The following is a 27,677-nucleotide window of genomic DNA, read 5'->3' on the forward strand; positions in this document are numbered from 1 at the left end:
GAGATGCAGGCTCAGTCCCTGGGTCAGGAAGATCCCCTGGAGGCAGGCATGGGAACCCACTCCAGTATTCTTTCCTGGAGAATTCCATGGACAGAGGAGCCTGGTGGGCTACAGTCCATGGAGTCACAAAGAGCTGGACACGGCTGAGGCGACTCGGCATGCACGCAGCACTTAAAATAGCCTGAAACTTCTCCAATCCAGCCTGCCGGTGTGGTCCTCACCCAAGAGCCTTCCATAAGGAACTGGAGTTGAGCAAGGCTTGTCAGTCTAGGGTGGACTCCTGAGCTGAGGTTGTGTCAACTCCCAGTTGTGTGGGGATCTGCTGAGAGGAAAGAATAGAGCGAGAACACCAGCCTTAGAGAGATGGGAAATCCCTTTCCAGTCACTTTCCATTGGAAGTTTCCATTTCCTCATGGGGTTTTGAGAAAACACTACATCTTTTTAATAAGTTACCTTTCTTCCCCCTGAAACCAAACTAGCTTCAATAGCATTTTATTCCTCACAGCCTTCTTTCTTAGACCCATTACAGTGGGAACTTCACGGGTATCGCCTCACTCTGCAAGCTAGCGGTGTTGCCTACCTCTGAAAATGGAAGGGAAGCCATGAAAATCTGGATGGTCCCATTTGAAGCATACCAGGCTGGACAATACACTTACTGCTGTGTATTCTTATTATTTATTGTTATTGCTGGCTAAATACTTTGCCTCCACTCCCATTTAATTGCCACAATCATGTGATAAGGATTCTGAGAGGTTTTAACCTTCTCAGAAACACGGGGATGGGTCAGGACAGAGCCGGGGCTGCGGGGTTCAGATCTACTTGCCCATGGCTGCAGAAGATACAGGGAAGACTCCAGCCTGGGTCAGCCTTGGACAGCAGTGGACAGGGCTTGTTCAAGGCACCAGTTCAGAAGATGACGGCTCTGGGCAGTGGAGACAGGGCTGTGTGAGTGATAAGGGATGATTGCCAGGAAGGTCAGTGGAGCTCACATTAGACTCTTCATGATTATGCATCCACAGTATATGCGTTAGAAAAATTTTTATTGAAGTATAGTTGATGTACGGTATTGTGTAAAACTGGTCTGCCTTCAGTTGTACATTTGTATACATTCTTTGCATATTCTTTTTGATGACAGTTTATCACAGGATGTATTTTCTTGTGCTATCCAGTAGGACTTTGTTGCTTATCCATGCAGTGATTCATGTTATATTAGCATTTACCCCTAATGTTCTGTTAACTATCATGGGAGTTCTGAGAATGACAAAATGATGATGCCACAAGGCCTTTCCACCCGTCATTTTTTGACCTGGGAGGCAAAACCCATTCCCCAGTATACTGCAGCTGCTTCCTTATCTGTCGCCCCTGCAGGTGAGCATGTGGACTGCAGTTCTTCTGTGCACACAGTGCTGTGCCAGTCTGTGATGGGCTCATTGCCAGCTTCTAATCCCAAACTGTCTCATGATCTGGGCTCATATGTCTTCTCAGAGAGAGTGCTGGTAAATGTGGGCTGCCTTCAAAACCTGAATTCCAGGCCCTGGCTCCCTACCAGTGTCTATAGGGAGGGGTTGCAAGGCCCTGGGTTCCAAAAGTCAGCTAGTCTAGGACAAGAACTCTGTTTATGTTTGCCTTTGGGATTTGATTAAGAGGATGATATGCACATGATGGTGAATGGTTACGATCATTTGTTACAAAAATAAGAATGACTTTCACATTTTGTTTAAGACTTTGTCATCATAAAGCCTCCTTCCTCTCTCTTCTAACACTTATGATTTCATTTCTGGAGATCAAAGTAGAGAGCGCTTTCGCAACTCTTCACCCCAGCATTCCCAAAACATATAGTCATATCCAAGTCTCCCTAAACTCCAGGGAATGTGACCGTGGTTGAGGAGCGTAACGAATACAGTGAATTTAGGGCCCTGTGCCTTCTGTCTTCTCCGTTTTGTTGAATGAATGCCTTGTTTCACAAGAGCTGGTCATAATGCTTAGAAATAGTTGAAAAGTATTTTCCATGATATCATCTGAGCTTGTGGGATTTTTTTTTTTAATCTCTCCTGTAAAAAGCATACCTTCTGTTTTGGCCAATTTTTTCTCCTAGCTTGCATGCAACTAGATGGTAGAATGTCTGTTTTCTTTTCTCAGGCAAAATTAGATGTTTAGTGCTTTCCCAAGTCATTGTTAGGGTTGAATGAGCCTCAGAGACTGAAAGAATATGTCCTAACAGCTGTAAACAGAAGCATTCTAACATGTAACAAAAAAACAAAACAAAACATGTTGATAATGATCTTTAATTCCCCGTTCTGTATCCCAAGTTCAGTGACTTTTTAACAGACCTGATCTTCTGGCCTGTCCTCAGGAAAAGCTGAAAACCTAGAGGGCTTTTAGTGTAGGTGGAGGCTGAGGGACCCAAGAGTCCTCCAAGTGCCAAAGACTCCAGCGCCAAGACAGGCACTGACACATCCTTTTGGCTGGGAGGGCAGGTTACATGCCGGAGACACACAGAGAAAATGGTAAAGTCAGCTCTCAGGGGAGCCTGCTGGGAAAGCCCTGGCCCCTGGGGTCAGCAGCGTGTTTGCCTAAATCTCTTTTTCTAGGAAAGTTTGCCGGCTTTGTTTCTCCCTTACAGAAAGAGGAAAAGCCCCAAGACATGGGAGATTCGCGGGACTCTTTCTTCAAGGATAAATGTCTGCTTGCAACGAGAAACTCCTAAGCTGTGGAGTTTCACGAAGGGTGGAGACAGTGGGAAGCAGATGGAGTCTTGCTGTGGGAACCGTCTCCCCAGGATGTGGGGATGGGCAGGTGGTTTGAGGAATGGGTGAGTTACCCATGTGCTTTCCCACCCCTCAGGTTCACCAGTACTACAGCTGTCTCCCAGAAGAGAAAGTCCCCTATGTCAACAGTCCTGGAGAGAAACTTCGAATCAAGCAACTATTACACCAGCTGCCACCGCATGACAATGAGGTAAGGGCCTAGAGGGGCCTTCAGAAGCCTTTTCTTAGAATTTTCAGCGAATTGTTAACTTTTTCGTCATCAGAATGCTGCAGTCCGTGAGATCCCCAAGGAAACACTCAGGCAATTTATTTTAGGTTTTAGTTTCCTTGATTAGAGGTAAAAGAAACTGTCAGACGCCTTCTGGAGAGGGTTACTGAAAAGCAGAATCTTATTGTGGGGTTGATTTGCCTCTGTGCCTGGCACTGTACTAACAACTGGGGGAAGAGAGCACTAACCTGTAGAAGTTAGGTCCAGGTTTACTTAGTGGAAGAGTATGCGATGCCAGTTGCCTGAGCATGTTAGATGAATGAGGTTCCCTGGGCAGTTCAAGCCCTGCACAAACTTTGTGACTGTCTTAGATTTTCAGCATCTTTTCTTAGTAAATGAGTGTGTAGGTTTTCCATGTTACACTGCTGTAGAAGTTACGTGTCCAGATTTGCAGCTGTGAACATCTGTGTTTTTGTTATTTCCAATCCAGCTTGCCAAGGTTATCCTTTATACTCCTGAAAGTATGACTTGCAGATTGTCTTTTCTTCTGAACCCAGACAAGGGTGCTCTAAGCAGGCATTTATCATCTTTGAAGTCAAATTGATCCTAAAAGGAAATGTGTGTATGTGTTTTTAAAAGGTCATCATGCTTGGGAGGTTTAGGTTTGCAAATTAGAAATTAATGTTCAAGTATCTGGTTTTTAAAAGTAGTGATCCTATGGAATCCAATTGTCTACTTAACTCTAATTATGTTTTAAAGAAAGCCATAATTTCAAGGTAAAAGGAGAAATTTAAAACTCCTTTAGAGAGCTGGACCCGACTTTTTACCAGCTGCCCCCACCCACAAGCTCAGTCCCTGAGGAAATAAGTGTGTGGTTTTTTAGTCTTTGTCTTCCCACATTTGAATAAAAGGAATAAACCAAGAGCCTCAAAAATTAATTTGAATAAGCAGAGCAAAAGCTTAAAAACTGAAGCGACTCCCTAAAAAGGGAGTCAGAATTCCCCTTCCTGTTGTTTATTTCAGACTTCATGAAACAGATTTAAGTAATGCTTTCTCCTTGAAAGAGGAAAGCAGGCATTGTAACCGGATGCCCAGGTAACTAATTTGAAAGTGAAAATGCCAGTTTTTACAAGCAGGAGGGGTGTGCCTATGTTTCAAAGCATGTCCATAAATTGTCAGTGGTGTAATCATATTCTCTGGGTTATTCAGATTATGGCAGTACATTCTCCACATGAAGACTCTTTTTTTCACTTTTTTTTTTCCACTTGAGAGAGGAAAGTGGTCTGCTCCTACCTGCTCCTCTCTGTTTTTTCATTGTTATTTCTGTTTACGGTTGACTGTGATTTCATGAAAATAGACCCTTCAAATTTTTTCTTCCTACTGGTGAAAATTGCTTACATGTGACCCAATGGACAGATTTGTCCATTTGACATGGCCTTTTAAAAGACAAAGGGTGATTCTAAAGTAAATATTTGATCATGCCCTTTTTCATATACTTTAGACAGTTTTGATGTATACAGCTGCAGTGGTCTTCAAACTAGTCCTAGTTCAAAGGTTGCCCTTTGACCGTCTGTAGGACAAATCATCCAGGCAATTCAGTTAACGTTCCTGATGTCCAGATTATTCTGAAGTAAGGCAGAGGGTGGGATTAGATCCATGTGTCCGAGGATGTCTAAATCCATGGCTTTGGGAGGTAGAAGGACATGGCAGTAAATAATACTGAACCACATAATGAGAGACTCTCTCCATTTTTTAACTGTATTTCATTCTTTGTGGCTGAGTGATCGTGGGGGAAATTTTAGTTTGGGTGGGCAGGTGTCTCACACCTCTCCAACTCCTACTAATCTCCATTTTTAAGTAACAGCATTGAGAACCTCCATTTTAGAATCTCCTACAAGCAAAAGTAACCAGCTAGAAGCCAGCAGTATGGTTTTGTTTTTACTCTGTATTTAGTTTTATGACTGCCCTATTTTTTCACAAGTGATATTGCTTTTCTATTTATAGTCATACTTTCTTTTCAAGTAAATGTATTCAAGTAAAAAAAGAAATGAGTTAGTTTTTAAAACAGTATTAAGTAAACAGTAGTTCAGGATTACAGCAAAATTCCCAAGGTGTGCATAAATAAAAGAGAGAATGGGAAATAGCAGATTTGAATATCTTTAATGTCCCTCCCTTAATTTTTGTGAGTTTCTGTTTTGAATGAGAGGAAAATCTCTTATGCGAGTTGTTAACCAAAGCCTGGTGAGCAGCCGTCTCCCTCCTACACACAGAGAAACACACAAGTACTTCCTGAGAGAACACAGAGCTCTGAACCAAATTCTCAGTCAGATGGGAACGCCTTGGTTCCCATCTCATTTTGGGAAACAGACGCCATGAGCGTGTTGACCACAATTCTGGCTCATTGGCCTGGAGCCATCCTTTGGTGTCAGGGATCCTTTCCTTGGGCCCATGGAGGTGAGAGTGAAAGTGAAGTTGCTCAGTCCTCTCAGACTCTTCGCGACCCCATGGACTGTAGCCTACAAGGTTCCTCCGTCCATGGGATTTTCCAGGCAGGAGTACTAGAGTGGGGTGCCATTGCCTTCTCCAGGGGATCTTCCCAACCCAGGGATCGAACCCAGGTCTCCTGCATTGCAGGCAGATGCTTTACCATCTGAGAGTGAGAGTATGATGAGCAGTTTGAAGACCTACATCACTTTGTAGAAGAAGGAAGTCCCAGATGCTGACTAGCAGCAAAGCTCTCCCAATGACGTGGCTCTCAGTGTGAGCAGAGAGGGGCAGTGGAGCATGAGAAACGGGTACCAACCACTGGCCTGCCTGAGACTTGTGCGCCAGAGTTTTGAGCCTCTAGGAAGCTGTTTTTATGGTCAACAATCTCTGATAGACACTCACCTAAATAGCCCCAAGCCTGGTGGTATTCAAGTGCCCACCAGGACAGTGAAACCTAATGCACATGTGTTTAATAGGAAAAAAGTCTGAGGCCAGGGCTTCAGGAATCCTCAGGAGCAAAAGATGACCACCACCACCCCCGCCCGCAACCTTCCTCTGTGTCTGTCCAGGTTCGCTACTGCAACTCCCTGGACGAGGAGGAGAAGAGGGAGCTGAAGCTCTTCAGCAACCAGAGGAAACGTGAAAACCTGGGCCGCGGCAATGTGAGGCCCTTCCCGGTCACCATGACGGGAGCCATCTGTGAACAGGTGAGCGCATGGTCTGGGGCGTGCCCGGGGGGTCACTCAGGCATCCTTTCCCTGAATCATTCCTTCAGCAATTACTGTCTTGAGAACCTATTTGGTAGGCCTGGGAGATACAGCAAAAGGTTTGAAAGCTTGGTTTTGCCCTTGGAAGGAGTTCTGTCCTAGGAGAGAAGTCACATAATAATGTCCATAAATAAGAGAAAAAAACTGCAGTGGGGAAGAGAGTTAATGCTGGGAGTGTGAGGTGGCTGTAGTTTTCAGGGAGGTGGCTGGGAAGGCTCCACAGAGACAGTCAGGAACTGAGGGGGTGAGTCACGTGACGGCAGGGGAAGGGGGGTGAGAGGGAACGGCACGTTCAAAGATGCTGTGGCAGGAGCGTTTCCCTTATGGTCCAGGAATAGCAGGTTGGCCCGTGTGGCAGGGCAGGAGGGGCAAAGGAGGAGTATGCGCCGGTCAAGTCCAGTTTCATGGAGGGCTGTGTCAACCACTGGAAGGAGAGAGAGGGCCACTGGAGGGATTTGAGCAGAGAAAGGACATGATGGAATTATATTTTAAAATGAGTGCTTTAGAAAGTGGAGTTTGCCTGGACCACGGCCACCCTCTTTCCCAGGATCATCCTAGGACCAGTGCCCTTTAAAGAGGTGGTAGATGGTCATCTCCTTGGGTCTGAGGATTCTTTAGCAAAGTGCATGGACCTCCCTCATTCTTTCTAGGACCTCCCACATTCTTTCTAGGACCTCACTGAGTTGAGAGTTTGGATTTGTGTTTTCTTCTAGTCTCTGTAGAGTGCTCCGGGCATGGTGGAGAAGGGTTTCTAAGAAAACACGGTGGGAATCAGGCCTGCCTGGGTTCCCCCTCCCCGACCTCTTGACCTCCAAAAGCCTTCTGGGGTGGATGGTCATGTACTGAGCACTTTTCTTAGCCCTGCTGGTCTAAGAGTGGCCCCATCTAACTCCTTAAGCAGTTAGATGCTTAAGGAACCCATTCAGGCACAGATTGCAAGAGGATACATGACCTGAACTGGTGAAGAAAAGGCAACATACTACCTGAGCAGAGGGGATGCCATTTATTTGGGGGCCCTTTTGGGAAAGGATTTCAGAGAGCGATCTTTGGAAGGCTCAGTGGATGAAATGGAGATGCTACTTAACAGAGGAGCCAGAGCAGCAGAATTGACAATGGGGGTCTTCATCCTTGACACCCACCCCTGAGATGCAGGTGGTCAGAGTTTAAGATGTGAGGTTCTGTGTGGTCCATTCAGAGCCTCTACCACTCTTGGGTGGTTCTCCTGGACCAGCCCAGGAGGGCTCCCCTGAAGCAAAAGGGAAGCTGGGCATTTCATAGGTAGATGTCGAGAGCGATACAGGACAGCATGGAGACGGAAAGATGTGCATTAGACACATGATTCTGCCCGGCAACCTTGACCCGATTACTTTTCCTAACAGTTTTGTCACCTCCAAAACGTGGGTATTGAATACCTAGGTCGTAGAATCATGGTGGGGGTGAAATGGGATTCTGTATTGTTACAGTAATTAAACAAGGAGACCATTAGACTGGGGTGGCTCTATTACCACGGTAGCCTGTATCAGCAGACCAAAACCTGAACCAGTCAGGGTACCAGAATCAGAAAATGACGCTGAAGAACAACCAATTGCAAGCAGCCAGCCGGGCTTTCCCAAATAAGGGGCCCACTTAGTCTCTATAGTCACTGAAATACTTCCCTTGCTTCTGCTTCCCTGACTTTGTAAAACTCTCTCCCTGGGTTTCCGTCCCAGCCACCTTCAGTTTGATGCTTGCTACCCAATTCAGATCAGTGTTGGAGCAAATAAACTGGAAAGCTTTAATGTGCCCCCTGGTTTATCTTCTAACAATATGCATACCTCCGCTCTACTAACGTTGCCACACAAGGCAGGGGTATCACTTTCTATAACGTAATGTCTTCCTTATGTCTGGTCACTTGCATGAATGAGCTCCCAGAGACTACTCCATGAGACCAGGACTTCATTTTCTCTGAAGCATCTCAGCGCTTTTGATGGCAGTGTGTGGGAAAGGTCTAGGGGCGGCCTTTCTGCTCTTCAGACGTCGCCCCCAGTCAGCCTCTTAGGTGGGGCTGGACTCTCAGGCCAGTACCATGATCAGCAGAAAGCCTCCCCCAGACCTGTTGCCTCACACTTTATTGTTCCCTCCAAGACCCTCAGACTCTATTCATTTTATCTTGAGCCCAAGTATAAGCATGGGTTATCATGGATTTTACCCTGCTCCTTTCTGGGCAGGGGAAGGAACTTTGGAAATGAGTGAGAAGATAGGAAAGGGAGAAAAAAGAAGTCCTTGCCGTAGTCTGGCCTTAGGAGCAGTACCTTTTCATCTGGGACTGTGTACAGAGATGTCAGAGGAAGCAGGCCAGAAGCATGCCTGAGAGGCTTCTAGAGAAACCTAGACGATAACAGGTGGGCATGGTTTTAAGAACCCACTCCCCTACCACCCTAAGTGTAGGCCTCACCAGCTCCCCGAGTCCCTGCGGGCTTCCTTCTCGCTCCCCCATGCCACACAGCCTCTTGCTGCAGGCGTTCGACGTGGCTGGGCCTCCGGCAGGGAGTTTGCAATGTCTCAGAGATAATGAGACCTCCGCTCCGTTTGCCTCCTGTCAGCAGAGCTCTTCTGTGTCACTGCACTGACAGACTTTGCCTTTCTCTCCCACCTCTGTGATTCTTTATTTCCTCAGTGACAATGATCTTCGTCTTACTTGTAGGCCCTAGGAAGGGATGGTGGGGGTGGGGGTGAGGGCAAGAGAAACCCCCCTGCCATGTGTGTAAAGCAGGTAGCACGGTCACGCGTTTGAAAGTAAGTGCTCAGTAGTGAGCTAAGGACGCTGGCGGTCGTGTATCTTTTCCGCGTGGCGCTGAGAGCTGGGGGCTGCTGTTCCTCGTACTGACCTGTTTCTGTTCACCTCTGTTCACCTCGCAGTGTGGAGGCCAGATCAGTGGCGGGGACATTGCTGTGTTTGCATCGCGCGCCGGCCACGGTGTCAGCTGGCACCCACCCTGCTTTATTTGCACCGTCTGCAACGAGCTCCTGGTGGATTTGATCTACTTTTACCAGGATGGGAAGATCTACTGTGGCAGGCACCACGCAGAGTGCCTGAAGCCACGCTGCGCAGCCTGCGACGAGGTCAGAGCTGGCTCCACTCCCTGGGGCCCACAGCCCCACTGTCACCCTGGGTTTCACCGTGGCCAGCACGTTGCCGTGTGGTTCCTGCATGGAGGAAAACCATAGGCCTCTCCAGCCTCTCCTATTAACTCTTTTGAGAGTGGTTCTAGCCCCATCCCTGTCTGCTAGAATGTCCGGGACTGTGACCTGCTTTACTGAATTTGACAGTCTCATAGGAAAACAGTTTCTGGGGCACTAGCTCATTTCAGAACTCTTTTAAAAAGGGGGAGGGGGAGGGATTGTTGTGGAACTTTCAATTGCAGCCAAATCCAAGGGAGCAATCATCATTAGTAATAATGTGTCATTTCTGAATATCTTAAAATCTTGGGTTTCCTGAGACTTGTTGGGACAGATTAGGGTGAGAAGAGAAGAAAATGAGTAGTGTGATGTGATTCCCCCATAATCTGTGAAAGTCCTGATGAGGATTCCGGGGCCGATGGCTACTCCATTAGGATTCTTCTGCCCCCATACACTCACTCACCCAGGTCAGAGAGCAGACTGGACCCAAGGTTCAGACCTCATCTTTCCTCCCAGCTGAAGTACACCCAGGTGTGGTCTGGGAGCTGAAAGGTAGAAAACCTGGGTTAGTGTAAAAGTTGGGAGCAGAAAGGAAAATGTTCTAAGCTTGACCACTTTTACAGGAATAATTTGGGGAAAAGGTCTTGGGCAGGGGGTTCTTCCTGTGCAAAATATACTTTTGGTTCTTTCTTGACCCTGTAAGGTTATGTGGGACCCTGTAAACAACACTCCACTTTGTCACCCAGAGACCACAGATACGTGGCATTTCTTCCTTACAAACTGCCCATCAGAGACTCACTCTTCTAGGAGGACATCTATCAGTCTTAACTAATACGGATTCTCATGCTACTGCTGATGTTCATTAAGAGACACTCTGAGCAGGTAGTTGGTACAAGTTTGTGATTATAGGCAGCGCCTTTCCCTGCCTGCCTTAGTTGCCCCATCTGGAAGAGAGTGCTCTTAATACTTTATCTAATAGGAAATGAAGTAGGATGTTAAAGCACTTTGAAATTTTTGCTTATTGAGGTCTAATTCATACAGCATAAGATTTACCCTTTGAAGGTGTGCAATTCAGTGGTTTTTAGTATATTCACAAAGTTGGACAACCATTGAAGTGAAGTGAAGTCGCTCAGCCGTGTCTGACTCTTTGCGACCCCATGGGCTGTAGCCTACCAGGCTCCTCTGTCCATGGGATTTTCCTGGCAATAGTCCTGGAGTGGATTGCCATTTCCTTCTCCAGGGGATCTTCCCAACCCAGGGTTCGAACCTGGGTCTCCCGCATTGTAGACAGACGCTTTACCGTCTGAGCCACCAGGAAAGTCCATTACTACTGCCTAATTCCAGGTCATTTTTATCATCTAAAAAGAAACCCCAGAAGCATCAGCAGCCACTCCCCTTTCTCCCCTACCCCCAGCCCTGGCAACCATTCATCTAATCTCTCCATGAATTTGTATATTCTGGACATTTTGTGTAAGTGGATTAATGCAGCATATGGCCTTCCATGCATCGCTTCATTCACTTAGCATGATGTTTTTGTGGTTAACCCGAGTTACAGCGTGTATCAGTACTTTCCTTTTTATGACTGAATGATAAGCAACTGTATATATCACATTTTGTTTAGCCATTTATTAATTGGTGGGCATTTAAGTTGTTTGCACTTTTAAACTGTTTTAAACAAAGCTGCTGTGGACATTCACACACAGGTTTTTTTTGCGGGCATGTATTTTCTGTCCTCTTGAGTTTATATCCAGGAGTGGAATTGCTGGGCCATATGGTAGTTCTATGTTTAACTTTTTGAGGGGATCTAAACTGTCTTCCAGAGCAGCTACACCATTTCACATTCGCAGCTATCAACAAATGAGAATTCCAATTTCTCACATTCTCCTCAGTAGTTATTACTATCTGTCCTTTAAATTATAGTCACCTGTGCCGTGCTGTGCCTAGTCGTTCAGTCGTGTCCAACTTCTTAGGACTCCATGGACTGTAGCCTCCCAGGCTCCTCTGTCCATGGAATTCTCCAGGCAAGAATACTGGAGTGGGTTGCCATGCCCTCCTCCAGAGGATCTTCCCAACCCAGGGATCGAACCCAGTTTCCCACATTGCAGCAGATTCTTTACTGCCTGAGCCACCAGGGAAGCCATATAGTCACCTTAGTGGGTATGAAACAACATCGCATGGTGGTTCTGATCGGATTTTTCTTAATGGCTTATAATGTTTATCTTTTTTTCCATGTGTTTGTTGGCTATTTGCATATCTTCTTTTGGGGAGTAATGTCTCGTTGAGTCTTTTGCATATTTTTTCAGTTTGGTGATTTTCTTTATTGTGTCCTTGTGAAACTTGTTTACATATTTTGGAGTCTAGTCACTTAGATATGTGATTTGCAAGCATTTTCCCTCATCCTGTAGTTATATTTTCACTTTCTTAATAATGTCCTTTGAAGCAGGAACGTTTTGATTTCAGTGAAATCCAGCTTCCATTGTCTCGTTTGTTGCTTATGCTTTTAATGTCATAGCTAAGAAACCATTGCCTAACTGGAAACCGAGTTTTTTAAAATTTGCATCTTTACTTTTCTTCTAGACATTTTATAAATTTTTTGCTTTTACATTTAGGTCTTTGATCCCTTCTCAGCTAGCTTTTATATATGGTGTGAGGTCAGGGTTCAGCTTATTCTTTTGTGTGCAGTTATTCAGTTGTACCAGGCAGGTTTATTGAAAAGACTGCTCTTTCCTCCATTGAATATCCTGGTCACCCTTGTCAGTCATCATTTGGCCATAAATGTCTGAGATTATTTCTGCCTTGATTACTGCAGTCTGTAGGAAGTTCTTAAATCTGTGCTTTGAAATCGAAAACAAGTCTGTCTCATGGGTCAAAACAGAAATACCTCTGAGGGTTAGGCGGTTACCGTAAATAAAGGTGACTCATTTTAAGGTAACAGCAAGTGGTGAAAAATATGGCAAACTGCAGAACTCATCACTCACCTGAAAGCAACAACCCCTTTTATTGTCGCCATGCAGGAATGTATAGCACACGTTGCCAAATACTGTATTTTCAAAAGAGAAACCAGGATCCCAGGTGTTTATATGACATTTCTCATTTTCAAAAAATACCATATATAATCCAAATTAAACAGATAATGGCCAAAATGTCCATGAGCTGTCAGCTGTTAGTCCTGCTTTATATTCTTTTCAGTAAACCATTCTTTGTCTGAATACACTGTGGTTAAATTAATCACTGGCCAGGTCAGAAACTGTTTAAATGTGCTTTAGGAAAATCCACATGTGGAAACTGATATAGGTATAGAGTAAATATATATGTGTCTACTTCTGTTTAATAATTTGTGGGCGGGACCAATTTGCTTACCGTTTTAGTTTGGGGCCCCCCTAGCTTTCCTCCTTTACAGTGCGTTCTCATGGCTGTTTCTTATCCACTGACCTTTTGGCCTCTCCATCTGCAGATCATCTTTGCAGATGAATGCACAGAAGCCGAGGGGCGGCACTGGCACATGAAACACTTCTGCTGCTTCGAGTGTGAGACAGTGCTGGGTGGCCAGCGCTACATCATGAAGGAGGGAAGGCCCTACTGCTGCCACTGCTTTGAGTCCTTGTATGCAGAATATTGCGACACCTGTGCCCAGCACATAGGTGAGGCAACACTCGGTGCTCGTCTTGGTCCTACTCTGACTGGATCTCCTTTTGTCTGGTATAGTTAGAATCCCTTTGGTTGCAAGCAATAGCAATCCAACTGATACTCCCTTAAGTGAAAAAGGAAATGTCTTGGTTCATAGTACTGGGAGGATGTTGGTTTCAGGTAAGGATGGATCAAGGGATTGAAGAGAATCTGTTTTGTTTTTTTGTTTTCCTCTGTGTCTCAGCTTGCCTTCTGTTGGCATCATTTGGAAACAGGGTGCCTTCACAAAGTGTCACAATGATCCCCACACTTATACATACCAGCTTTAGCACTGTTCTCTAAAAAGGATGAAATAGTGACTTTTCCAATATCCAAGTCAGGTCCTCCAAACAGAAATGCTATAGCCAGCCATTAGGTCATCTGTTCCACCCTGGAAAGAAATGAAAAGGGGGTTCCTGTTGGTCTACCTGAGTCTTAGACCCACCCCCAAGGCGGGGCTACATGATGGACAGTCTTAACTACCAAGCAGAGGAGGAGAGGTCTCAGAGGAGGGGGAAATATAAAAAGATGTCTTCCACGGCCTCCTCGGAAAACCTCAGGAATCAGCAGAAGGAGGAAACAGAACGGTCCTCTTGGTAGCAAAAGATAGTCAAGGAAACCAAGTGGTGACTGGCATGCATGTCCTGAAAGAAATCAGCAAAAGCCAACCCAGCCAAAAACCAAAGCGAGAGAACCTCAAATAGCTCCGAAGCTATAAACGCCTCAAATAAGTGGCAGATTTGAGATAGTGAAAATCATTTTCCCTTTTCAAGTAACGGATTCGTTCAGCCCTTCAACACTATTCCTGATCATGCAGCATCTGGAGCGTCTTCACTCAGCTCGCCTGTTCTGGCACCTTGAGAATGAGCTGCCCTTTAAAAAGAGAAGAGAAGTTGGCAGTGGATGAATGTCTCTGAGACCAGCAGCCTGATCTTCCTGTGGCTTGTGCAGTTCCAAGAAATCTGCCTGGAGGCTGCCAACTCCTTACCTATCGTGGGGAGGTGTGGAGATCATCAGTCTGGGAGCCCGTTTTACCTCACGTAAAAGATTTTATTGGGAACGAAAAGAGGTGCCCTTGTCTCCCTGGTTCATCAGAAGTGATGCAGTCAGATGAGAAGTTAGTTCATAATTTGAAGGGCTTGGGTACTGATAAAAGTCACAGCTTTCAGACACCTACTATATCCTCAGGGGTCCTTTGTTGTTGGAGGGTCCATCCCATGGGCTCAGACCTGCCTCCATGGAGCCCTTCTGAGCTGAAGTCCCTGCCAGGCCCAAGAATGAGCAGTGCTATGCCAACCTGTGTCCAGCAGCGTTCCCATCTGGGACCTGGGCTGTCCGAAAAACCCCCTTTCCCCAGCCCCTGAAATCTTCACCTCTCACAGCCTGATGCCTCAACTGGGTACCCACCAGCTTCTGTTTCTCACAAGTCAAGGCTGTTAAACAGACATACTTCCCTTTATTCTGAGAGCTAGGAAAGGAAAAGACCCTGATGCTGGGACAGACTAAGGGCAGGAAGAGAAGGGGTCATTGGAGGATGAGATGGTTGGATGGCATCGTCGACTCAATGGACATGAGTTTGAGCAAACTCTGAGAGATGGTGAAAGACAGGCAAGCCTGGTGTGCTGCAGTCTACGAGACTGCAGAGTCAGACATGACTCAGCGACTGAACAACAAGGAAAGGAGGGTCTTGATCTGGACAAGGGGCTGGGGGTGGGACTCGGTCAGGAGAAGTGGTGTGAGGTGCTGACCCAGCACGCTCTCCGTGGCTCTGGGTCTACAGGGAGATGCCTGCTTGGATGAGAGAGGCAGAACACACAGACACCTTACATACAGCAGCCCTCCCCCCGCTTGTTAGTATTTCTGTTTCTTCTGTCCCTTTTCAGTGAGACTTAAGCCTCTCCAGAAACTGCCACTTAAAATTTTCGCCCAGCAGCCTGGAAGAGAGAAAATACGTCTGTCACCACGGCGTGCACACCTCTGTTTTCCCCGTTTTCCCGTTTCTGTCCTCTGTAGCTTTGATTGCCATTCCCTTCTCCTTCCCTCTGAAATCCATAGAAAGACATCCATGCTTTATCAGAAAGGGGGACCACTGTGGCCTGCAGTATTATCACTGCTGTAGTTAAAATGTTGTCCCTGATTTATTTTTTTCCCTTAAATCCACTTTTCTGTAAAACATACTTTTCCTGCAGCAGAGAAAGGGTGCGCTCTGTGTATCATGCATACCACAGTGTATGGATGCTCTGCTCTGACCATATTATCCAAATATTCCCTATTTATACAGCCGCGCAGCGCGAACCCTGCATCAGGCAGCTGTTGCCAGGGCAACGGTACTTTTGCCTGCACACAGCAGAGTAAACAGTCCTATAAACAGACCAAGGCTGTAGCAGCGGTAGACATATACACCCTCAGAGAAGTACTTAAAGGGCTTAGAGAGGGAATAAAAAAGGAACGCTTAGATGTGGAATGGCCAAGCCCTTTTCCAGATGTTTAGAGTTCAGGAGCAGTTCAGAGCACCATCTGACATCGTTGATGTTTATCAGGGACCGTGTTCCTGTGCCGGCTGGGCCGCTTTGGAACACGCCTCATCCTCCTCTCTCCCCACCACGACCCAGCCTTGTGTGGGGCCCCCACCCCCAGAACCAGGCCCGCACTGCTGCATCTGAGCGTGTTCCCTTGCAGGAGCACGGAGAGGCAGCTGGTGGAGCACAGGCCGTAGGGACTGGACTTCCCACACCTCTGACAGGCAGCGGGTGAGGCTGCAGCTGCAGGGGAGGCCGCGCTGAGTCGGAGCTCACAGAGAGGACCCAGGGCAGCCGGGTGTCAGCTCCAGTTCTCCGGACGAGGAGGACGGGGAGGGGGAGGACCTAGCTAGCCTCAGCTCTTTCTTGGGTAGCATCCAGGTAGCAGCCCTCAGGGCAGAGAGAGACAGGTGTTGAGACCTAATGAACACACAAGAAGACCAGGAGTTAGCAGAGTCTAAGCACTGACTGCATCTTAACTCGGTTCTCACAGCAGCCGCATGAAGTAAGCACTGTTGTCATCCCTGTTTTAGTGTAGAGGAGACGCAGGCCTAGAGACGTGAAGCCACTTGCCTAGGGTCACACAGTCCTTCGGTGGCTGTGCTAAGCTGATGGGTTTCAGGGTCTTTATAACCTGCTGGCGTGGTGTGGAGCTGTGGTTTGAACCTGTATTTGTCTGAGTCCTGAGGCCTCACTCTTAAGTACTAGGGGCTTCTGCTCCCTCCAATAGCCTGGTGAGGGAAGTGTTTTTGTAGGGGTTTTGCTTTGTTTTAACTTTCTATTGGAGTATATAGTCGCTTTACAATGTGGTGTTAGTTTCTACTAAACAGAAAGTTAATCAGCCGTACATCTCTCTCTCTCTCTCTCTCTCTATATATATATATATATAGATGTACTATTTATATAGACGTCTCTCCGTATATATATATATCCTCTTTGGGAGGATTTCCTTCCCATTGAGGTCACCACAGAGCATTGAGTAGGGTTCCCTGTGCTACACAGTAGGTTCTTAGTTTCTGTTTTATACATAGCATCAATAGTGTATATATGTCGATCCCAATCTCCCAGTTTATCCCACCCCCTTTTCTTCTTGGTGTCCATACATTTGCTCTCTACATCTGTGTCTCACTTTCTGCTTTGCAAATAAGATCATCTATATCAACTTTTTTCAGATTCTACATATATATGTTTAATATGATATGTTTTTCTCCTTGTGACTTACTTCACTCTGAATGTCAGCCTCTAGGTCCATCCACGTCTCTACAGATGACCCAGTTTTGCTCCTTTTATCGCTGAGTAATATTCCCTTGTGTGTGTGTGAAGCCCCAGCTCTGGGCCTGCTGTCTCTAGCCCCATCCCTGCCAGTTCTCACTCCTCCTGGGGAAGTGGTGCTGTGACAGGGAGTTGATTGAGTCCCTCACTCACCTTGGGGTGCCCTTGTGGCTTCTCGTGTCCCTGTAAATACCCCCTTTTGGTCCCTGTAGCCTGATACCTAAATAAGCAGAGACCCCCTTAGTTTGGGGAGGAGCTCCCAGGAGAAGATCATACCTTACTCTTCTCTCTCTCTGGACCAGGGACATAAAGATAGTGAGGCGAACAGAGAGAAGGCCCAGAGAGGCTGCTGTACTGTTGGCCTTTTGCTCTTGCCCTTCTCCGTTTCCCTGTTTCTCATTCACACCCTCTCTAGACAAGTCTCTAAAGGTTATTCCTGGACAGTTCAGACTCAGGACTGTCGGCCACCACAGGTGACGGTTCCCATCCATACTGCCTTTCAGGGAAGACATTTGTCACGAGCTATGAGGAGTCTTGCCAAGGTCCCCTCCTATCCCACAGTCACTGCTGGGTCTGCACTCCTAGGGGGTGGGGGAAGGGGCCCCCACCGCTGCTGGCTCCCATTCTGCCTGTTTAGTAACTGCAGTCAAAAGGTTTCCCTGTGTGGTTACCTCAGTAACAGACGCAGGTGCCTCTCTCACTGACCTGGTGCAGGTCACGTGCACACCCTTAAACTAGTTATTGGGCTGGGAGGAGATATGGTATTTTTACTGAACAGGGCCAGTCCAGCTATGGCTTTAGCCCCACCCAAAGCTCATGGCCCAAGGGTGGCAGGAAGATGGTGTCCCACCAGGGGGTTAAGTCCTGTACCCGTAAGAGGGCAGAACACCCAGGGGTATGGGAAGTTCCTAGAAGCAGGTGTGACAAGATTATATAAACCAGGCGTAGCTTTGGCACAGGGAGGAAGTTACACAAGGGATATGCATACTTATGGTAAGGAGATGTCTTTGACAAACCAGGTCCAAGTTTTTCCTTACCGTGAGCTGAAATCCACTTTTTTCCTTTCCACTGAGCTGCTAAACTGATGTCCCCTTAGAGTGTTATAGAGTAGTGAAGGGATTCAGTTCGCTTGCCCAATTCGCATGTGAAGAGGCCCTGGGGCATGAGCCGTGTTCATGGAGATACCCCGGAAACGTCATCATCTAACTTCACTTTTAGTAATTAATAGATGCACGTATGTAGTGACTCACTGTCAAGCAGTATTCGTGCTGTGAAGAAAATACAGCAGGTGAGGATGGACAATGGTCAAGGGTAGCTGTGAGGGTGGACAGGACCACGAAGTAGAGTGAAAGAGACGATTATCAAGGTCATGGTTAGGAGCCAGACATGCTGGGTACAGATCTCATCTGTGATTGCTAGCTCTTCTGCGCTGAGCAAGTTATTTAATTGCCTATGCCTCTTGTTCTCATCTGAAAAGTGGACATAGTATTAGAGATCTGCCTTCTGCAGTTGAGAGGTTAAGTGAGTTCACATATATGCAAAGCATTTAAAGCAGTGATTCTCACACCTGAGTATCATTATTGCTATTTATCTGGAGGAATGTGCCCTGGGCAGAAGGATTCATGGACGGGCCACTTTGACCTGGTTTCTCTGCCCTCAGGGCACATGAGTTAAGGAGGACCTGACTGGTAAAATACGGCAACTGTCATAATAAGACATGACTGTTTACACGAGAGCCTGATAGTCGACCTATTGACATTTTATTCTGCAGCCTCTAGAACCCTGAGCCAAGCCAGGGTGCTGTACGTTTCACGTCGTGTCACAGAGCTGTGAGCAGCTCATCACCCTATTCGTGTCCCTTCTTTTCCCAGGAATTGACCAAGGTCAAATGACCTATGACGGCCAGCACTGGCACGCCACCGAGACTTGTTTCTGCTGCGCTCACTGCAAGAAGTCGCTCCTGGGGCGGCCCTTCCTCCCCAAACAAGGCCAGATCTTCTGCTCGCGGGCCTGCAGCGCCGGCGAGGACCCCAATGGCTCAGACTCCTCTGATTCCGCCTTCCAGAATGCCCGGGCCAAGGAGTCCCGGCGCAGTGCCAAGATCGGCAAGAACAAGGGCAAGACGGAGGAGCCGCTGCTCAACCAGCACAGCCAGCTGCAGGTGAGCTCCAACCGGCTGTCGGCCGACGTGGACCCCCTGTCACTGCAGATGGACCTGCTCAGCCTGTCCAGCCAGACGCCCAGCCTCAACCGAGACCCCATCTGGAGGAGCCGGGACGAGCCATACCACTATGGGAACAAGCTGGAGCAGAGCCAGCCGCAGAGCCCCTTGCAGCTCCTCAGCCAGTGCAACATCAGAACTTCCTACAGCCCCGGCGGGCAGGGCGCTGGAGCCCAGCCCGACGTGTGGGCCAAGCACTTCGGCAACCCAAAGAGGAGCTCGTCACTGGCCATAAAGGGCCATGGTGGGAGCTTCATCAAGGAGTGCCGGGAGGACTACTACCCGGGCAGGCTGCGGTCCCAGGAGAGCTATAGCGACATGTCCAGCCAGAGCTTCAATGAAACCCGGGGCGGCATCCCAGTCCCCAAGTATGAGGAAGAGGAGGAGGAAGAAGGGGGCTTGTCTGCTCAGCAGTGTCGGACCCGGCACCCCATTAGCTCGCTGAAGTACACTGAGGACATGACGCCCACCGAGCAGACCCCACGGGGCTCCATGGAGTCGCTGGCGCTGTCTAATGCAACAGGTACGTTCTGGTCTCCTGGTACCCTGAGAATGTTCTCGGGGTCCTCTGATTGCTGGTACTCAGGATTTTTGAGTCGTGCCCGCCACATGCCCCTCCACCAGGTTGTCGAGGAAGGTGAACCCCATGCCGATGGCTCCTTTGATTGGATTCCTCCTAAGTGGAGCCTGACACAGGGGTTAAGGTGCCTGTGATGAACATGCTGCAACATGCTGCCAAGGAAGAGGAGCGAGAGAAACAGGGGAGGACAGGGGCAGGAGCCAAGTGGAAAACAGTGTCTGGGCTGGTGTCGCGCTTCAGCCTGAGCCCACAGGGGCTTCTGGAGGATGAGTGGGACCATACGGTGAGGTGGATTCCTTCTTGGGACAAAGGGACTGATGCTTTGCTCAGCCATGTCAGTCAGTCATTGGTCCTGGGCAACTGGAGGGCTACTTGGGGATCAGGTTGTGGATGTGGGTACAGGGGCAGGAGAGCACCTCTCAGCCAAAAGCGACATTAAAGAGAAACGGTGGGAGGTTGTGAGCTCCAGTATCTCATTAGGGAGCTGGTTTTAGTGTGTGGATAAAGATGAAAGAAATGAGGATAGATAAGGAGCAAGCAGGCTGGCTGAGACGGACAAGTGTTGAGAGAGACACAGGACAGACAATCCATTGCCTGCTCTTGCCAACTAAATTGTCCAGCTGTTTTGTGTACAAGTGTAGACAATGTCAGCATTCCCCAAGATGACACTATGCAACGTGTCATCTGAGGAGCGGATCTGTCCACAGTGCACCCTGAGATAAGTGCTGATGTTAACAGTGTTTACGCACTCTGGGAGCAATTTGACATTATTGCAACATCCAAGCGCATGTTCAGTGGGCTTGTCTCTACTGGTTCAGGTGTGGACCGGACAGGGTATTACAGACCGGTGGGTGAGTTGTCTGTGGCATATGCTGGGTGTCAGTCCTGTTCAGGTGGGTCACATATCAGACCACACTGGGCTGAAATATGAAAACTGGTCCTTCGCTCCAGATAGATGGAGAAATAGGAGCATTGAGTGTCTCTGCCTTTTGTGGATGGGTCACCAGGAAGGAGACATATGTCTGTCCTTTCCAGTAGGGATCCCAGAGTCCAATGTGTCTGTCCCAGTAGAAAATGTGACAGCCTTATGCACGTCAGCTCCCTCTGGAGGGACAGCCGCCACTGGGCTCCAGCTGGTTGTTGCCGCTTGCAGGAATGTTTATTTATTTATTCAACTAAGAGTGATATAGCACTCGCCATGGGCCAGACATTCTTCCAAGCACTTGATAAATATTCACTCAGTTAAATCATCACAACTCTTAACATTCTCAGTTCAGAGTAGAAGAAACTGAAGCACAGAGAGGTTGAAGCACTTGCCCAAAGTCATCCAGCTTTTCAAAGCAGAGATTGGAACCTCTGCATGTGACACCAGAGCAGCGCTCTTCTGCACTTCAGGCTGCCAACCTCATCTGAGCTCCATGCTGTCACATCTTCCAGGTTCCCAAATAAGTTAAAATTATGGATTTTTTTTTATGTAAAGCCTATTGGAACTCTCTGCTGGATGCAAAACGCATCTCTGAGTTGTAGGATGTATGTATGTTGTGTTATTAAACTCATCATCCTCTCCGATGCTTTCACAGCTGTGTGCTCCTTTGTCTTGGAGGACAAAAAGCAGATATCTTTACCCCCATGTTTCAGATGAAAAAAATGAGGTCTTGATGACTAAGCATGTTGCCTAATGTCATACAACGGTGCAATTAGCACAGAGTGATGACTGCCTGGCTTCCAGCCCAGTTTGTGCTGTTCTCAAAAGATTTATATGCTATAATTATTTAAGAGGCCAGGAGATATGTATGTAATTCAGACTCTGAAGTGGAGTTTCTCGAAGCTAGACCACCTGTATCAGAATCATTGGCTGCTTGATTGAAACATGAATTGATTAAAACATCCCCTCCAGGCCCAGGATATCAGACCCAGTAGAGATGGGGTCCAGGAACCTGCATTTTGAACAACTCCCTGCTGGTGCTCATATAACCACTGTCTAGAGCAGTTGTTCTTGGGTTTGTCTGTTCTGACTTGATTGTCCTCACAATGTAACTTAGGAGGAAATCAGGAGATCCTGATTGGAGGTTCAGTTCAGTTCAGTTCAGTCACTCAGTCGTGTCAGACTCTTTGTGACCCCATGAATCACAGCACGCCAGGCCTCCCTGTCCATCACCAACTCCTGGAGTTCACCCAAACTCATGTCCATCGAATCGGTGATGCCATCCAGCCATCTCATCCTCTGTTGTCCCCTTCTCGTCCTGCCCCCAATCCCTCCCAGCATCAGGGTCTTTTCCAATGAGTCAACTCTTCGCATGAGGTGGCCAAAGTACTAGAGTTTCAGCTTCAGCATCATTCCTTCCAAAGAACACCCAGGACTGATCTCCTTCAGAATGAACTGCTTAGATCTTGCAGCCCAAGGGACTCTCAAGAGTCTTCTCCAACACCACAGTTCAAAATCATCAGTTCTTCAGTGCTCAGCTTTCTTAACAGTCCAACTCTCACATCCATACATGACCACTGGAAAAACCATAGCCTGGACTAGACAGACCTTTGTTGGCAAAGTAATGTCTCTGCTTTTGAATATGCTATCTAGGTTGGTCATAACTTTCCTTCCAAAGAGTAAGCGTCTTTCAATTTCATGGCTACAATCACCATCTGCAGTAATTTTGGAGCCCCCCCAAAAATAAAGTCTGACACTGTTTCCACTGTTTCCCCATCTATTTCCCATGAAGTGATGGGACCAGATGCCATGATCTTCGTTTTCTGAATATTGAGCTTTAAGCCAACTTTTTCACTCTCCTCTTTCAAGAGGCTTTTTAGTTCCTCTTCACTTTCTGCCATAAGGGTGGTGTCATCTGCATATCTGAGGTTAGATGGTTACTATGTATTAAATTGTACTACACTGTGAGGTGCAGGAGGGCAAGGCCATGTCCACATGAGCTCACTGCAACCTTAGCACCTTGCAGAGGCATGGCACCTACTAAGTGTAATCTCTAACAGTAACTCAGAGGGTGTCAGGCATTGTGCTAAATTCTTTATGGAAATTTACTTATTTAATTCCCACAACAACTCTACAAGGCAATGTTACCGTTTCAGTTTGAAGATGAAGACAGTAAAAGAGTTCCCTGGTGGTCCAGTGGTTAGGATTCAGCACCTTCACTGTCATGGTCTGGATTCAATCCCAGGTCTGGGGACTGAAATCCCACAAGCCATGTACTGTGGGTCCCCCCAACCCCCCTCAAAAGATGAGGACAATGTGAGACAGTGAGACAGAATAGATAAGCCAGGTTTGCCCAAGGTCACATAGGTATTAAACCACAAACTCCGGTTTCCAGCTGGCAGACTGGCCTACAGCCCATGCTCTCCTTCCTTCTGCTGTAGCTCGTAGGGCAGGCGCTCCAGTCACAGCTGCTGACTGAATGAATGAATGAACAGAGAAACCGCCTTTCCCTTCCCTCACTCCGATCCACATTTGCATTTTGATTCTCCAGGTCCCAGCTCTCCCTGACCCTTCACTCCTTATAGAATCTGGCTGATCCTTAAGGAACAGCCCTAGCATCAGTCTCAGCACTGTCCCCCTTCCTGGGGACCAGCTGACAGTCTGGCTGTTGTGTGGCACCTGGCTGAAGTCACCACTCCCAATTCCAGCTCTCTTCTATGTCTGCTCCAGCGTGACTTGAACCCAGACTCCACCTTGCGCTATGGCTGCGGTCTCCTCCCCATGAGTGCCTCCTGCCCGGGTGCCCACCCCGGGATGGTTTGTACTCGTCTCCTTTGTCTTTCCTGCCTCTCACCTGGGCACGTCACCTCAGACCACCTCCCTTGCTTCTGCCGTTCAGTTCTCCATTGGCACTTGGGCTCTCAGGCTTCCCTCTAGCCCCGCCTGAGCCTAACAGACCCATCAGCAAACTGGCTGCACAGGAAAAGGAATCCTTGTCTCTTCAGAGAGTCACTGTGCAAATCTCTGGACTGTGAACACCACCCTTCCTGTGAAGACGCAGATCGAGGTTCAGAGTAAGGGCTTTGAAGACTGCCACACCTAGGGCTCAGGTCCTGGCCGTTAGTGGGGGCCATGGGGAGGTCACAATGTCTGTGCACTTTAGTGTACTCGTGTACGCCTTACACTTTAGTGTAAAATGGGTATAATAATCAGACTTCTCTCACAGGGCTGTTATGAAGACTGGAAGAGATGTTATATGTGAAGTTGTTACCAGGCCACGTCCCAGTCAGCAATCTCTCATGATTCTCTTCACTTATATCATCACCATCAAGCATCCCTGCCGTGGCACAGGGTTCAGGGCGCAGGCTGTGGAGCTAGGAATCCCAGCCCTCTACTTCCAAGCCGTGTGGCCTCGGGCTACTTACCCTCTCTGGGTCTCACTACCTCACAGAGGTGCTGTGAGTTACTTTCTGTAAAGTACTTAGAACCGTTCCTAGTACATGATAAATATCCGGTAATGGTAGCTGTTGTTGATTTTGTTACTCTTATTTATAATACTGAAATCACCCAGGCTGCAAGCTGCTTTAGAGGCACGGTTAGACAATGGCAGGGTCCACGAGCTTCTGCAGTGGACTTCCCTGGTGGTCCAGTGGTTAAGAATCCACGCTTTTACTGCAGGGTTTGCGGGTCCGATTCCTGGTCGGGGAACTATCTCCCACGTGCTGCACAGTGCAGCTAATTTTTTTTTAAAAGAGCTTCTGCAAGACTCCATTTAGTGGGGGGTGCAAATGGTGACCAAGCCCACCTGATTCACTCTGAGTGAGCAGAAGGAATGGACATTTGCCAATGATAGGGGACAGCCCACTCCTACTTCTAAACCAAAACTGCAGGTGTCCAGCTGAGATTTGAGGCGGGCAAGCCACTGGGGCTCCCTGGCTTTTCAGACTTGCTGTAAGGGAAAAAAGCTTAAAAAAGCTCATGCTTCATGCCAGATTAAACACTGCAGACATAGTTAATAACAAGTTACTGGCCATGGAAGAGAAAAAAAAATCCATTATCTTGAAACCTAGTTTTCACTGAAGGATCAAGGTATTTTTGACTGAGCCTTTTGTGATTTGTACTTTCACTCCCAGGGATTCCTTGGTGGCTGAGTGGTAAAGAATCCTCTTGACACAGGAGATGCAGGCTTGATCCTTGGATCAGGAAGATCCTCTGGAAAAGGGAATAGCTACCCACCCCAGTTTTCTTGCCTGGAAAATCCCGTGGACAGAGGAACAGCTCATGAAAGGGTCAGATACAACTCAGCGACTAAACAACCTTCACTCATAGCCTGGGATTCTAGGGTTTAAAGATACATACAGTTCACAAAGCTGTCTTCTCAAAAAACTGAATTTTCCAGCAAAATTCACATGCAACAGTAAGGGTCAGCAGCAAAAACACAGACTTTCCAAGTCTAGTTAACACCACGTCCTTGGTGTATGTGAAAGGCATTTAGAGTGAGGTCCCATGGTGAAGGATGCTACGAACGGTGCTGCAAATATTAGCTATAATCTCCCTTCCAGCACTGCTGTGTCTGACAGATCCATGGAAACACAGAGGCTCAAAATGGATTTCGTTTTCCATGTTCTTCTCAGGTTGATTAGGGGAAAGAGGAGCCCACAGAAACAGTTTCAAACCTAAAAATGCAAACCTACACAGTAGCTGGATGCTGGGAGATACCAGAAGCCAAAACATCCCAAGAGGCCAAAACCATGCGCAAGTATGTTTAGGATGAGAGAAAAAAATAAAAAATAAACACTCAGGTAACCATTGGAGACAGTCATGTGTGTCAAAGACTATATTAGTGTGTTTAAGTGTATGATCATTTCCTTCTACAGAAACCCTACAAAGGAAGTCCTATTACTCATCAAATGCCATTGATGAGGCCATTGAACCTTAAGGAATTTAAGTGACTGCTTTAAGGCCACACAGCTCCTATAGGAAGGCTGGATTTGAACCTAGGAAGTGTAACTCCAGAAATGGTACTCCAAACCAAGAATTGTTAGAATTTGAAAAACCAGGGCTCAGAACAGAATTCCCAAAGATATGAATGATAGTGAAAGTCACTCAGTCATGTCAGACTCCTTTGTGATCCCATGGACTATACAGTCCACGGAGTTCTCCGACCAGAATATCAGAGGGGGTAACCGTTCCCTTCTCCAGGGCATCTTCCCAACCAAGGGAGAGAACAGGTCTTCCACATTGCAGGTGGATTCTTCACTAGGTGAGTCACCAGGGAAGCCCAAAGAGATTAGTAATGGGGCTGAAATTCTGCCCATCCTAACAGCTCACTCCCTTCATCTGTGCCGTCCATAGGGTAGCCTCTGGTTTAGCTACACGTGGTGATTGAAAATGAAACTGATTAAAATGAAATGAAATTTAAAATTCAGCTCAAGGCTGGTGAGCACGTGAAAGGTGGCTTGTATAGCTGATGGCCTGAAATTTTCATTTCATTTCATCTTGATTACTCAAATTTCAATAGTCACATGTGGCTTGTGACAAAGTCACAATATGGGTTGTGGCTACTGTATCAGACAGTGCTGGTCTGGGCAATTTTTCTCAGCTCTGTCAGACGTGGGTCAGGGCTGCTTTCCAAAAAGTTCTCAGAGACAGAGGGGCATTTGCTGCTTTGCCCAAGGATCTATAGAAAATCTTGAGGATAAATTACCTGCCTTTTCCTTAGGGTCAGAGACTATATATTCTTCAAATGTGCTTAGTTGGTCTTTCCAACATTCTCCAGCCTCTAGCCTCCAATCTTCCAGATGGTCAAGCTGGTTTTAGAAAAGGCAGAGGAAACAGAGATCAAATGGCCAACATCCGCTGGATCATTGAAAAAGCAAGAGAGTTCCAGAAAAACATCTATTTCTGCTGTATTGACTATGCCAAAGCCTTTGACTGTGTGGATCACAATAATCTGTGGAAAATTCTGAAAGAGATGGGAATACCAGACCGCCTGACCTGCCTCTTGAGAAACCTATTCGCAGGTCAGGAAGCAACAGTTAGAACTGGACATGGAACAACAGACTGGTTCCAAATAGGAAAAGGAGTACATCAAGGCTATATATTGTCACCCTGCTTATTTAACTTCTATGCAGAGTACACCATGAGAAATGCTGGGCTGGAAGAAGCACAAGCTGGAATCAAGATAGCTGGGAGAAATACCAATAACCTCAGATATGCAGATGACACCACCCTTATGGCAGGAAGTGAAGAGGAACTAAAAAGCGTCTTGATGAAGGTGAAAGAGGAGAGTGAAAAAATTGGCTTAAAGCTCAATATTCAGAAAACGAAGATCATGGCATCTGGTCCCATCACTTCATGGGAAATAGATGGGGAAGCAGTGGAAACAGTGTCAGACTTTATTTTGGGGGGCTCCCAAATCACTGCAAATGGTGATTGCAGCCATGAAATTAAAATACTTCTTGGAAGGAAAGTTATGACCAACCTAGATAGCATATTCAAAAGCAGAGACATTACTTTGCCAACAAAGGTCCATCTAGTCAAGGCTATGGTTTTTCCTGTGGTCACGTATGGATGTGAAAGTTGGACTGTGAAGAAAGCTGAGTGCCGAAGAATTGATGCTTTTGAACTGTGGTGTTCAAAAGACCTTCCTTTTCAAAAGAAGACTCTTGAGAGTCCCTTGGACTGCAAGGAGATCCAACCAGGCCATTCTGAAGATTAGTCCTGGGTGTTCTTTGGAAGGAATGATGCTAAAGCTGAAACTCTAGTACTTTGGACACCTCATGCGAAGAGTTGACTCATTGGAAAAGACTCTGATGCTGGGTGGGGTTAGGGGCAGGAGGAGAAGGGGACGACAGAGGATGAGATGGCTGGATGGCATCACCGACTTGATGGACATGAGTGTGAGTGAACTCCGGGAGTTGGTGATGGACAGGGAGGCCTGGCGTGCTGCCATTCATGGGGTCACAAAGAGTCAAACACGACTGAGTGACTGAACTGAACTGAACCATCTAATTGTACTATTTAAAATTACATCAGTGGTAAATGTGAGGCTAGGAGGGTATACAGAGAGGGCTCTAGCTAAGTTAGGAAGATCAGAGAGGAC

General features: G+C 47.2%; 1 protein-coding gene across 5 annotated transcripts in view; it reads left to right on the forward strand.

Annotated features, from left to right (window-relative positions):
- PRICKLE2 (prickle planar cell polarity protein 2) overlaps positions 1-27,677 on the forward strand; it is a 352,734-nt gene that overhangs the window by 286,917 nt on the left and 38,140 nt on the right. For all 5 annotated transcript variants that reach the window (XM_069562275.1, XM_069562276.1, XM_069562273.1 and 2 more), the window contains 5 exons: positions 2,845-2,958; positions 6,033-6,170; positions 9,129-9,332; positions 12,844-13,030; positions 18,718-19,590. In XM_069562275.1, coding sequence (XP_069418376.1) covers positions 2,845-2,958; positions 6,033-6,170; positions 9,129-9,332; positions 12,844-13,030; positions 18,718-19,590 — 1,516 coding nt within the window. The remainder of the gene's footprint in view (positions 1-2,844; positions 2,959-6,032; positions 6,171-9,128; positions 9,333-12,843; positions 13,031-18,717; positions 19,591-27,677) is intronic.

Source organism: Ovis canadensis, chromosome 19, assembly GCF_042477335.2.
Source record: "Ovis canadensis isolate MfBH-ARS-UI-01 breed Bighorn chromosome 19, ARS-UI_OviCan_v2, whole genome shotgun sequence".
Lineage (NCBI taxonomy): Eukaryota > Metazoa > Chordata > Mammalia > Artiodactyla > Bovidae > Ovis > Ovis canadensis.